Here is a 15,000-nt window from a genome sequence, read left to right as displayed (position 1 = left end):
GAGGGTATGTTAGTAGAGATTCTTTCTAATATTCGAGTGTTGAATTAATGGTTGAAAGGTGATGTATAATGAATAAATGGTTGGAAGGAGATGTATAATGAATGAATGGTTGAAAAGTGATGTATAATGAATGAATGGTTGAAAGGGATGTTAGTAGAGATTCTTTCTAATATTTGAGCATTGAATGAAGGGATGAAGGGGATGTAATATGAATTAATTGTTGAAAAAGGATATTAGTGGAGGTTCTTTCGAATATATTCGAATACTGATGAATGAAACATTGGATAATATAAGTCGATATATAAAATGTAAACAAATTATTTGTTTACTTATATCTGATGAATAAGTAATTACTCGATTGTTGGATGGATAAAGGAAATTACAAAATAATCTACTTAGTGAGTAAATAAATAAACGAGTAAATATATAATTATTTTTTTTTATCAGATAGATAACGATTTGGTTTAATTAAAATAATTTAGAACGAACATATAATTGAAAGCAAAATATTGATTACTAAATTAATATTGAATGAGTGAGTAACTCAGTACCATTAATTTTTACATAAATATAATTCATCTAATTATTATTTAAAATATAATCCAACGGATGATTATTGTGTTTTGTTGAAATAAGTGAATTAATGAAAGAATAAAAGATGGCGAAGGTGATTGTAAGAATAAATATGTTATTTACAGAGATAAAAAAACACCAGAAAAAATAAGATCATTTTGCAACGATAAGTAAAAGGTAATAAAAACATGTAAATACTTTAAAACTTAAAATTAGCTTAAACACAAATGAAAACATTTAACAAGATTAAGAATTATAATTGAATTAAAAATAATTCATGACTTACAGCTTACTTCAATTGACAATAAAAACATCAACGTGATTAATAATGATTCAAATGAATAAATAAGTATTCAATTCAATTGAATAATGAATAGAGATTAAAGAATACATATGTATCCTTTTTAATTGAATAATATAACAAAGGAATACATGTGTATCAAATTCAATTGAATAATGAATAATGATATAAATGAATACATATGTATCCCATCCAATTGAATGATGAATAATGAAATAAATAAATACATATGTATCAAATTCAATTGAATAATGAGATAAATTAATACATATGTATCCAATTCAATTAAATAAACAAATTAGTATATATGAATCCAATTAAATTTTACAATGGATAGTGATGCAAATTAATAGGTATGTAGCCAATTCAAAAGAATATAAAAAGATAAATGAATACATATTTATGAAATGTAATCGAATAATGAAACAAAATAATATATGTATGTATCCAATTAAATTGAATATTGAAATAAATGAATAAATATGTATCCAATTCAATTGAATAATAAATAAAGATATAAATGAATAAATATGTATCCACTTCAATTGAATAATAAATAAAGAGATAAATGAATATGTATCCACTTCAATTGAATAATAAATAAAGAGATAAATGAATATGTATCCACTTCAATTGAATAATAAATAAAGAGATGAATTAATAAATATGTATACACTTCAATTGAATAATAAATAAAGAGATAAATGCATAAATATGTATCCACTTCAATTGAATAATAAATAAAGAGATAAATGAATAAATATGTATCCACTTCAACTGAATAATAAATAAAGAGATAAATGAATAAATATGTATCCACTTCAATTGAATAATAAATAAAGAGATAAATGCATAAATATGTATCCACTTCAATTGAATAATAAATAAAGAGATAAATGCATAAATATGTATCCACTTCAATTGAATAATAAATAAAGAGATAAATGAATAAATATGTATCCACTTCAACTGAATAATAAATAAAGAGATAAATGAATAAATATGTATACACTTCAATTGAATAATAAATAAAGAGATAAATGCATAAATATGTATCCACTTCAATTGAATAATAAATAAAGAGATAAATGAATAAATATGTATCCACTTCAACTGAATAATAAATAAAGAGATAAATGAATAAATATGTATACACTTCAATTGAATAATAAATAAAGAGATAAATGAATAAATATGTATCCACTTCAATTGAATAATAAATAAAGAGATAAATGCATAAATATGTATCCACTTCAATTGAATAATAAATAAAGAGATAAATGAATAAATATGTATCCACTTCAACTGAATAATAAATAAAGAGATAAATGAATAAATATGTATCCAATTCAACTGAATAATAAATAAAGAGATAAATGAATAAATATGTATCCACATCAATTGAATAATAAATAAAGATATAAATGAATAAATATGTATCCACTTAAATTGAATAAATAAAGAGATAATGAATAAATATGTATCCACTTCAATTGAATACTAAACAAAGAGATAAATGAATAAATATGTACCACTTCAATTGAAAAATAAACAAAGAGATAAATGAATAAATATGTATCCATTACTATTGAATAATAAATAAAGAGATAAATGAATGAATATGTATCCACTTCAAATGAATAATAAATAAAGAGATAAGTGAATAAATATGTATCCACATCAATTGAAAAATAAACAAAGAGATAAATGAATAAATATGTATCCACTTCAAGTGAATAAATAGAGATAAATGAATAAATATGTATCCACTTCAATTGAATAATAAATAAAGAGATAAATGAATAAATATGTATCCACTTCAATTGAATAATAAGTAAAGAGATGAATGAATAAATATGTATCCACTTCAATTGAAAAATAAACAAAGAGATAAATGAATAAATATGTATCCACTTCAATTGAATAATAAATAAAGAGATAAATTAATAAATATGTATCCACTTCAATATAATAATGAACAAAACCCACAAAATAATAATGAATAAATGAATAAAGAACCGCGTTGCAGAGAAGCGGAGGGAACCCAACTTAATGAAAAAGACCTTCCAATGAATTGATGAAAATGTATAACAAATATTTGTTATTGCGACATTCCGAAGGGTCATTGTAATAACAATAATTCTAATAAGCTTTTTCGGAATAACGGACACGACCAGAAAAAATGCTCATTCTAATAACCTTTCACTAATAACGGACTTGGTACAAAAGCGTTTAGCTAAGATCAATGATTATGTAAATATCGCGCGAAACGCTGCCTGCTGTGTGGAGAGAGAGAGAGAGAGAGAGAGAGAGAGAGAGAGAGAGAGAGAGAGAGAGAGAGAGGGGGGGAATGTCTGTTTTGGAATAGGAATGCATATATACATATACATACATATATATATATATATATATATATATATATATATATATATATATATATGTATGTATGTATATATATATATATGTATGTATGTATATATATATAAAGAGAGAGAGAGAGAGAGAGAGAGAGAGAGAGAGAGAGAGAGAGAGAGAGAGAGAGAGAGAGAGAGAGAGAGAGAATGTCTGTATTTGGATAGAAATGTGTGTGTAGGTGTGTTTATATATATAAATATATATTTAATATATATATATATATATAAATATATATATATATATATATATATATATATATATATATATATATATACATATTTTCTCTAAAAAGAAAAGTATTCAATGAGATGGTCCTACCAGTATTAACTTATGCATTAGAAACTTGGAGCCTTACTAAAGCCTTAGAACATAAGCTAGTTACAACTCAGAGAGTTATGAAAAGAATAATGATAGCAATAACACCGAGAGACAGAAAAATTAGCAACATGGATACGAGAGCAAAGCAAAGTAGAGGATATTCTATCAACATGTAAGAAAAAGAAATGGACATGGACAGGACATATAATGAGAATGACAGATAATAGATGGACATTAATAATAACAGAATGGGTCCCTAAAAATTATAAAAGAAGCAGGGGAAGGAAGAGAAGATGATGGGTCGAAGAACTAAGAAAGTTTGCAGGCAAGGACTGGCAAAGGAAGACCATAAACAGACGCAAGTGGAAGGAAATGTCAGAGGCTTTTGTTCTGCAGTGGACTGGTAACAGATGATTATATATATATATATATATATATATATATATATATATATATATATATATATATATATATATATATATATATACAGAGAGAGAGAGAGAGAGAGAGAGAGAGAGAGAGAGAGAGAGAGAGAGAGAGAGAGATGATAATGTCTTTATTGGGATAGGAGTATCCGGATATAATATACAATATAAATACACACACATATATATATATATATATATATATATATATATATATATATATATATATATATATATACAGAGAGAGAGAGAGAGAGAGAGAGAGAGAGAGAGAGAGAGAGAGAGAGAGAGAGAGAGAGAGAGAGAGAAAGAGAGAGCGATGATAATGTCTTTATTGGGATAGGAGTATCCGGATATAATATACAATATAAATACAAATATATATATATATATATATATATATATATATATATATATACATATATATATATACACACACACACACACATATATATATATATATATATATATATATATATATATATATACAGAGCTGCCAGTTGTAGAGAGAGGAGAGAGAGAGAGAGAGAGAGAGAGAGAGAGAGAGAGAGAGAGAGAGAGAGAGAGAGAGAGAGAGAGAACCCTTTCTCCCCACAAAAAAAAAAAAAGTACGCTTGAAAGGGGACACAAACATTAATCACCTGGTTGTAACCCATTCACGTTCCTGCCAATTATCAATTATCACATGCCTCGAAAGATATTGATCAACAACCAGATGTAATGGGGCTGGGGAACCTTAAGGGGGGGGGGGAAGGGGAGGAAGTACGGGCCAGGTAGCTGTGGTATATACATATATGTTCATAGATGTTCAAGTACCGTAAGACTGAACTCTTAAAGAACGGTATTCTGTGAAGGGTTATTTAAGGGTAGGCTCCACCTGGCAAGACTGATTTTTGCCAATTTTTTTTCTCTTTTTTTTCTTTGCTAAAAGTCTTCCTTTTGCCTATCAGAAGGCCGTGATATGTGTAGAATTCATCTCCAGCCTCTATAATGCCCCCCCTTGGTCGTCAACGCCCCCCTTATGTTCATAGTAAAATTAAGGTGGAGCCTACCCTTAAAAAGACTCTTTTCACGGTTTGCACTTTGATGCAAAATCCTATATATTTCTGTGTATTATCGACCAATTGGGCAAAGACAGTTTCTTAGTGAAAATAAGGTGTTGAAGTTTATTATTTCTCTCATATTCTTTTATACTGATTGAGGGAAATGGATTTGCGGGTGATAAAATTGCAATGCTTAACGTTATGATATTGTAGCTTGTCAAGTGATAATGGTAAAAATAATATAAATTGTAAAAAAAAATAAATATATGTATACAAAATTATTGACTAAAAAAAATCAAATCCAGATATTGATATCATTCCTTTATGTACTTTGAATAAAACTTAATTTACACAGTTTTATATTACTTAAGGATTACACATTACTGTAACACAAGACTAACACTAACGACAAACACGCACAAACACACACACACACACACGCACACACACACGCACGCATAAACGGAACCATTCTAAAAAGGAGGATATGTGGGTGGGTGGGTAGCTATCATAATTCAACGGTACCGAGAAATTTACAAGAATTTCCTAGAATCATCTTTCACAATGTACTAGAATAATATCCTTTAACACGTACTAGAATACAATCCTTTAAAATGTACTAGAATCCTATCCTTTAAAATTCACTAGAATCCTATGCTTCAAAATGTACTACCAACATATCCTTCAAAATATACGAGAATACATTTCTTCAAAATGCACTAGAATACCATACCCTTCAAAATTTACTAGAACCTTATCCTTAAAAAATTACTAGACTCATACCCAAAATGTACTAAAATCTTTCAAATTTGATTAGAATCCTATCATTCAAAATGTACTAGAAACATATCCCTCAAAATTTATTAGAATACTATAATTCAAAATGTACTAGAATTACTGTATAGCCTTCAAAATTTATTAGAATCCTATCATTTAGAATGTTCTAGACTCGTAACTTTCAAAATGTAATAGAATCATGTCATAAAAATGTACTAAAGATATATCCGTCAAAATTTATAAGAATCGTATTCTGCAAAGTCAGTCCTTGGAAATTTCAAGAATCCGTTCCCTCAAAACCTACATGCTCCTTATCCTTAAATATTTCCTAAATTCTATCCTTCAAAATTTATAAAGACGATTTTCCGTTCCATGGCAACAGTCCCTTACTTCAATTAATCATGAAAGCAAGTCTACTAAATTCCTGTTAGAGAATACACATGATCATTCATCTATCCGGATCGAATGCTGTGGATAGCTTACACATCCCTATCCACTCACGATATACAGCTTATTATTATTATTACTTGCTAAGCTACTGCCCTAGTTGAAAAAGCAGGATGATATAAGCCAAGGGGCTCGAACAGGGAAAATAGCCCACGTAGGTAAGGAAACAAGGAAAAATATAATATTCTAAGAACAGTAACAATATTAAAACAAATATCCCTATATAAACTATACAAACTTTAACAAAACAAGAGGAAGAGAAATAAGATAGAATGGTGTGCCCGAGTGTACCCTCAAGCAAGAGAACTCTAACCCAAGACAGTGGAAGACCATGGTACAGAGGCTATGGCACTGCCTAAGACTTGAGAACAATGGTTTGATTTTGGAGTGTCTTTCTCCTAGAAAAGCTGCTTACCATAGCTAAAGAGTCTCTTCTACCCTTACCAAGAGGAAAGTGGCTACTAAACAATGATAGATATTTCTTATTCCCTTCTGTCGATGGAGGCTACGATCAGGAGATAAACATAAAGGAAAGAAACGACCATTCTATGCAAGAGAAGACATATCTTTCTATCCACTTGGGATAAAGTACCTTCTTCATGTCACCGAGAACTAGTATTCCTTACTACACACCGAAAACATCACTATGCAAAGAGAAACCGACCCTATTTGTAGAACTGTTTTTCTATCTATCTATGCAATTCCAAAACCACGTTTTCCTATTCAATAGAAAATTGGAACCGTTTATACTTCATGATGAGTAATTCTTCCTATCAACTTGAGGAGAACGATCTCCATTAGCTACTTGGGAATAAAGAAAAAAAAACTCCTTCAATAATTCTTTTAGGGGCAATAGCTTTTCTATTACTTAACACAAAACAATTTTCCTTAATCAGTTTTGAGTACTGACGGTCCCCATCTGCCAGAGGGCCGCTTCACCTATCCACGTAAAAAAACCCTATTCACTTATAAATTGTACCTCGCCATATCGCGAATTTCCTAAATTAACCCAAAAGATGATTTTCACTATTTACTTACAAATGATGATCTTAATTATTCAATAACAAATGTACACTTTCAATATCTACAATGTCTGTTCATTGAAAAATATCGACTTTTGCTATATACCTAAAAATGACCCCATTTCCAATTTACTTACAAATGACTATGTCCTCTATTTATTTACAAATGGCAACCTTCCTTCTTCACTTACGACGGACTACTTTCTATATCCTCCCAATCTTCCTTGTTCATCACTAAGAACAATTTTCCATATCCTCTCGGCCTACCAACTTACAAATGACGACTTCTATTTACTTGGAAGTTAAACCACTTCCTTTTTACTTACAAATAACGACCTGCCCTATCCACTTACAAATCATGTCTTCGCCGATTTACTTGGAAATTAATCAATTTCCTTTTTACTTATAAATGACGACCTGCCTTATTCACTTACAAATAACGACCTGTCCTATTCACTTACAGATCACGACTTCGTCTATTTACTTAGAAATTAATCAATTTCCTTTTTACTTACAAATGACGACCTGCCCTATTCACTTGCAAATCACGACTTCACCTATGTTTTTGGAAATGAAACCATTTCCGTTCTACTTACAAATGTCGACCTGGCCTATTCACTTACAAATCACGGCTTCGTCTATTTACTTAAAAATTAATCAATTTCCTTTCTACTTACAAATGACGACCTGACCTATTCACTTACAAATCACGACTTCGTCTATTTACTTGGAATTTAATCAATTTCATTTTTACTTACAAATGTCGACCTGCCCTACTCACTTACAAATGACGACCTGCCCTATTCACTTACAAATCACGACTTCGTCTATTTTCTTTGAAATTAATAAATTTCCTTTTTACTTACAAATGACGACCTGCCCTTACAAATCCCGACTTCGTCTATTTACTTGGAATTTAATCAATTTCCTTTTTACTTACAAATGACGACCTGTCCTATTCACTTACAAATCACAACTGCTCATATCCACTGAGGAAGAAGGTTTTTATCTATCCACTTGACGAGAACGCCGAACTCACAACTTACTATAGCTGCTCGATTCAGCCAACGGACGCCAGCGACTCATTACCGCCTCACCAACTTACCTACGTCAGTCAAAGATCAGAGCTATCCACCCACCCCCAAGACACTCCATTTCTCTCTCTATCCACTCATTCTTTCCACCTACCAACTATCCACTCACGTGACTTGTTCCGTGGTTCGCGGGGGCCGTCCACAGTCACCTTGATCGCTTTGGTTACGGTCGTCATCTGGACGGGCGCCGAGCTGATGATGATCGACAAGTTGAAGCTCTTGCCTGCAACACAAGAAGAAGAAGAGTTTTGTTTACATTCGAGTGGCGGGAAAGAGATGGTGATGATACTTCGTTATTTCACGTTTGTAATGATGGTAATAAGAGAATGGCATACTATTAATTTTAAGATAATAGTAACAGATACAACTATTATTTGCGAATGTGTATATCAGCACAGTATTATATGTATATATATATATATATATATATATATATATATATATATATATATATATCTATATATATATATATATATATATATATATATATATACATATATATTTACACATATACATTTTGTTCCATTCCTGTGTGTTCTGCTATTTTCCTCACCATATCAAATCAGGTAACATAGGAATATGTATGTATGTATGAATGTATGTGTATGCATATTATTCATTTATATATGTGTATTATAAATTTCATTATATTACATATTCATTACATATCACACACACATATATATATACATATGTGCATATATATCCATATAAATGTATTAGAATAATGCAATATTTCTATTAATATTCTCCAAATAAGTTTTAATTTTACATATAGTAAATCAAACGATTCTTTTGAACAGCCTAACAAACGCAAAACCCGCTTTTATGTAATAAGATAACGTTTCTTTAAAAGAAAAAATATTAGAATAAAATAAAATAAATTTTATACATTGACAACGCAGCGGCACAAACTATCATAAAAATCAATGCTGTAATACTGAAAGAAATTAAAAAATACATAAAGATATGAAATAAAAAATTATAGTGTCAATGGAAATGAAAGCAACTGATAAATAAAAAGAATATAAAGAACTTAAAAAAACACGCAATGCTACAAAGAAACAAATAACTTTCGAACTAAAAAAAAAAAACAATAGACACAATACCACAAAGAACTAAAAACACACCAAATGATTCGGAGCCACTAAGAGTTGGAAACAAAAACAATTGAAACAACGTCACAACGATCCAAAAATATTGGGGAAAAAAATCATACAAACAGAAAAAAAAAACAATATAAAAAAACTCACTATAACGAGAAGAAACAATCGGTATCCAAGTGCCTTTTGCTTTTGTGCTTGTCACGAAAAAAAAAAAAAAAAAAAAAAAAAAAAAAAAAAAAAAAAAAAAAAAAAAAACACCGCATTCCTAACGACGAATAATCAAGATTCCCAGATTTCCAGATTCCGGTCCAAATGGAATAGCACATTATGATCGATGAAGGAAAAAACCAGTTTTAAATTTCCAATAAAAAAACTGTAACCTATAAAACCATATGGACCGATTCATCACTGTACATTAAATGTCTTTATTTTCAATTGATAGAGAATACACAGCATTCCTGTTGACTAATTACTGGGATATTCCAGTTCTGGTCAATAGGGAATAACATAGAGTTGATTGGAAAAAAATATATATATCTGACGGACGGAATTCCAATAAAATGCAAAGCCACAAAAGATATTTACAGCGGGACGGTCCTATTACCTCTACGATCTAATGTCTTTATTCGCAAAATATAGAGAATACATATGAGCCTATTTTTCCACAAAGGGGGGGTTGGGAGGGGAAGGGGGAGGGGGAGGGGGATAGTAGGATGAGGAATCGCACAGATAAAGAGATCAATGAATTGCTGCGTCCCGTCTGGCCCCAAAAATGCCATCACTTTGAACCTCAATGGACGGCCGAAAAAGCCACCAATTGATGCCTAGCGGCGGACATGATTGGGAGTCAACCGTGCAAAAACTGCGTTTCATTGCTGCAGCCTCCATCCACGGTCAACCAATCTACCCAATCATCGGCCAATCGTCATTATATAGCTCCCAGGATAGGTCCGCTGGCTTATTGGTAAGGGGGTCGCCATATATGCTATATGGCATGGTGGGGGGAGGGGGGAGAGGCCGGGAGGCATGTCACCCTGGGGGTAATGTGGGGGGAGGGGGGAGGTTAGCTGGGGATGATAGAAGGGAAATTTGACATGGATGTCATGGTTTTAGCCAGGGGTGGGTAATTTTTTTTTTTTGGGGGGGGAGTGGGGGGGGGGGCAGGAGCATCGAGTTTGCTAGGGGGTGACTAACAGGCAATGATCTGCTATCGAAGTTAAGAGAAACTTTTGTTCTGAACTTGGGGTATTACGAGGCCCGAAAACTATGACTGATGTTGTAGTCAGGAAGAATATTTTCTTACAAATGTACAAATAGGAAGGAAAGATGTTGTAGTCAGGACGAATATTAACTAGCAAATGTACAAATCGAAAGGAAAATGACAGATTCTCCAAACACGAGGTATACATAATGCAACTGAAAGTCAAAAAGTTTATTGGGGAATATTAGAAAGAATTAGTTTTTTTTATTCCAGAATTAGTTTGTTAACCAACTCAAGAATTCTATCTAATTTCTCTTCCTTTTGTTTTGTTGAAGTTTTTATAGTTTATATAAGAAATATTTATTTTAATGTTGTCACTCTTCTTAAGATATTTAATTTTTCCTTGTTTCCTTTCATCACTGAACTATTTTCCCTGTTGGGGCCCATAGGCTTATAGCATCCTGCTTTTCCAACTAGGGTTGTAGCCTAGCATTTAATAATAATAATAATAATAATAATAATAATAATAATAATAATAATAATAATAAAATGCCAGGGTGAAGGCTAGCTGGGGCCGGCTTGGGGGAACATCTTCTGGGAGAAACTGGGGCAAATGTCGACTGCAGAGCAAAAAAAAATTGTCAAGATGAAAAACTGCGAGTACAATTTACACTGGAGTAACATTGGATGAGACAATGAAAAAAAAAATTGGAAAAATCAGGAGAACTTTTTGTCTTTAAAATGCTTAAAAGAAAGATTCGGTGCTGTACAAAACTAAAATAAAAATTACCCTTATTATTATTATTATTATTATTATTATTATTATTATTATTATTATTATTATTATTATTATTATTATCCTCATTGGTAGTAATCATATTCAATTCAGAGCTTTTTAATATTTCTTCTTACTATAACAAACATTATTAGTATTATTATTTTTACAAGAAAAAAGCACAAAATACATCATGTGAATAATAATAATAATAATAATAATAATAATAATAATATAATAATAATAATAATAATAATAATAACAACAACAACAAAATTATGAACACGTTCGAAGACAATCAGATAGCGGATAAGGTCTGGGGGTAACGGAGACAGTGGGGGGGGGGGGGGGTTGTTAGCACACGGTTATTGGAAGTAAGGGGGGAAAAGGTGTCAACCAATAGTAGTTCACGTGGCGTGGGAGTAGTTGTGGTCAATAATTAACTGTGTGTGGTCAATTCAGGGGCCAATTAACGCGGTCGGGACGTGTCGGTGAGCACCTTGTGATGGGACAGGTGAGATGACCTGACAGGAGACGACACAGATGACGGATGAGGGAGGAAGGGAAGGGAATAAATTGGGAAGGGGAGAGGGATGAAAGGGGAGGGGGAGGGGGAGAGGGAAGGAGGAGGAATTGATGTTGAGGAACTGAGGCTGAAAACAGAGGGAGACAGTATTGGGGAAAGGAAACCCGTAGGAGACGTATGGATGAGTTATTGATGAGGAGAAGAAGAAGAAGAAGAAGAAGAATGAGAGAGAAAGAAGAAGAAGAAGAAGAAGAAGAAGAGTGAGAGAAAGAAAATAGAGGAGAAGAAGAAGAAGAAGAATAGAGAGAAAAAGAAGAATAAGAAGAGATAGTGAGAGAAAGAAAAGAGAGAAGAAGAAGAAGAAGAGAGATACTGAGAGAGAAAGCAGAAGAAGAAGAAGAAGAAGAGAGAGAGAGAGAGAGAGAGAGAGAGAGAGAGAGAGAGAGAGAGAGAGAGAGAGATATTAGGGTGTGGAAATAATAACCATAATTAGGGCAACAGTATATGTAATAAAGCAATAATAATAGCAAAAAACAATTGTACTTATATAAAGAAATAAATAGTAGTAGTAGTAGTAGTAGTAGTAGTAGTAGTAGTAGTAGTAGTAGTAGTAGTAACCGAAAATAAATCTCAAGTGTCTCTAAAAAAAAAGATCAAACGAGCGTGTCCTGAAATCCATCAGACAAACAACTCGAACAAACAAACAAACAATACTGAAGCAAAGTAGGATGGACCATAAGGGTAATTGAGGAAGAGACTGAGGGTCCAGGAAGAGGGGAAAAGGGGAAAGATAAGAGAGAGAGAGAGAGAGAGAGAGAGAGAGAGAGAGAGAGAGAGAGAGGAGAGAGAGAGAGAGAGAACACGAGTTATTGATTCCTAAGGGACACTTATACCTTCGACAGGTGAGGCCAAATTAAAGCACCTGTGGCCCCCCGGCGTCATCATTGGATCATGCAACCGTCACCATTTGGATTACTTGTCAGGGGCTCTCAGCAGTCTTGTTTTTTTACTAAATAAATTACCGTTTTAAATGATTTATTTGGTTATTTATTTGTGTATCGCCATGATCAGCAAAGCTGTATTAGACAGGGTCACCCATACTAGGTTGGTTTGCTGTGAGTGATCAGATAAAAATCTCACACCATCACCAATCCGCAGTGGCCAGCGTGGTAATGAAAATTGGCCAAACTCCAGACATGAATAGACGCATCTGAGGCCTTTGTTCTGCAGTGAACTAGAAACTGCTGCATTTGATGTTGTTGTTGTTTATTCATTTATTGTGTTTCATTTGGATGGATAATACTACACCTACTACGAATAATAATAATAATAATAATAATAATAATAATAATAAATCGAAGAGGAAAGTTTAATATTTCTTCCATCCACGTAATTCGATTATTCACCGGGAAGCGTTCTCTATAACATTTGCATTCGAAGATAAAAACTAAAATGTTTTTTGTCATTAAAACAACTTAATAAGTAAGAATATCAAAATCTAATAAAATCTAAAAGCCGTAATCATATTTTTCTCGCGTTTATTGAATTTATTTATTCATTCCTCATTTATGAAAATGGTATCTTATTGGAATTACAAGACATTATATTTAATAGATTTAAAAATATATTCTTAAATTTTTGAAAGAAGAAGAATCTGGTTTTTCTAAACATTCGAGAAATACTACAAACTCATATAAAATAAACTCTCTCTCTCTCTCTCTCTCTCTCCCTCTCTCTCTCTCTCTCTCTCTCTCTCTCTCTCTCCCTCTCTCTGAGAAACGTTAATGAGAAAACAAATCAAATGATGTAATGAATTATTACGCAAACCATTTTATACCATATAAAATATACATTCATTCCTATAAAACTTGTGTCCTCTCTCTCTCTCTCTCTCTCCTCTCTCTCTCTCTCTCTCTCTCTCTCTCTCTCTCTCTCTATCTGAGGAAATACTAATCAGAAAACCCAAATCAAATGATGCAATGAATTATTACTAAATCCATTCTATACCATACGAAAATTACATCCATTCCTCTCTCTCTCTCTCTCCTCTCTCCTCTCTCTCTCTCTCTCTCTCTCTCTCTCTCTCTCTCCGTAGAATAGATAATGAAGACTAACAAATATCACGGATAAACAAACCATAATTTAATCAAAGAGATTGACCAGAAGTTGAAGAAAAGGGTTGATGAGCGAAGAGAGAGAGAGAGAATATTATTTAATAAATTTATTACGCCCAAAGACGTCAAACAAAGCTACATATTAGCAGTTACATACAGTACATCAGAAATCAACAGAAAAAAAAATTACAGCATTGAATCATCAGTATATCAGTTACAAAAATAAAATATATGAGATCGTATTCCATTATCACAATAACTGCAACAGACAGTTTAACAGCCACCAAAGTGTGGATGACGAATCAAAATTACGTCTAGGTGGTCATCTTTGAGTAAATATTGACAGGTTTGAAGTAAATTTTGTCTTTGAGGTAACAGATTCCTGACAGTGGGGCAATGAAGGCAGTATAGAGAGAGAGAGAGAGAGAGAGAGAGAGAGAGAGAGAGAGAGATTCACTCAGTATACCCCTTCCAGCTGTAACCTACGACAGTCGACTAACAACCAACTACCTAACTTACTTCTTTGGTTAATAAAGGCATACTCGATTTCGACCGGTTCGCGTAGGCTTTTGAGTAGGCCTATGCTACAAGAGACATTAGGTCTATCTGTCTATCATAAATCTATTTATCCAATGAATGTACTGTAGTATCCATCATCAACACCTCCTATTGATGCAAAGGGCCTCGGTTATATTTCACCAGTCGTCTCTATCTTGAGCATTTAAATCAATACTTCTCCACTCATCATCTTCTACTTCACGCTTCATAGTTCTCAGCCATGTAGGCCTGGATCTTCCAACTCTTCTTGTGCCTTGTGGAGCCCAGTTGAAAGTTTGGTGAACTAATCTCTCTTGGGGAGTGCG

General features: G+C 32.2%; 1 protein-coding gene across 2 annotated transcripts in view; it reads right to left on the bottom strand.

Annotated features, from left to right (window-relative positions):
* LOC137660234 (segmentation protein Runt-like) overlaps positions 1–15,000 on the bottom strand; it is a 74,105-nt gene that overhangs the window by 3,490 nt on the left and 55,615 nt on the right. The window contains exon 2 of one of the 2 annotated variants that reach the window (XM_068394964.1): positions 8,525–8,638. In XM_068394964.1, the coding sequence (XP_068251065.1) occupies positions 8,525–8,638 (114 nt within the window). Of the gene's footprint in view, positions 1–8,509; positions 8,639–15,000 lie in introns of both variants that reach the window. The other variant, XM_068394963.1, reaches the window with a different exon arrangement.

Source organism: Palaemon carinicauda, chromosome 20 (assembly GCF_036898095.1).
Source record: "Palaemon carinicauda isolate YSFRI2023 chromosome 20, ASM3689809v2, whole genome shotgun sequence".
NCBI lineage: Eukaryota > Metazoa > Arthropoda > Malacostraca > Decapoda > Palaemonidae > Palaemon > Palaemon carinicauda.
This window is presented reverse-complemented; position numbering and strand designations above follow the sequence as displayed.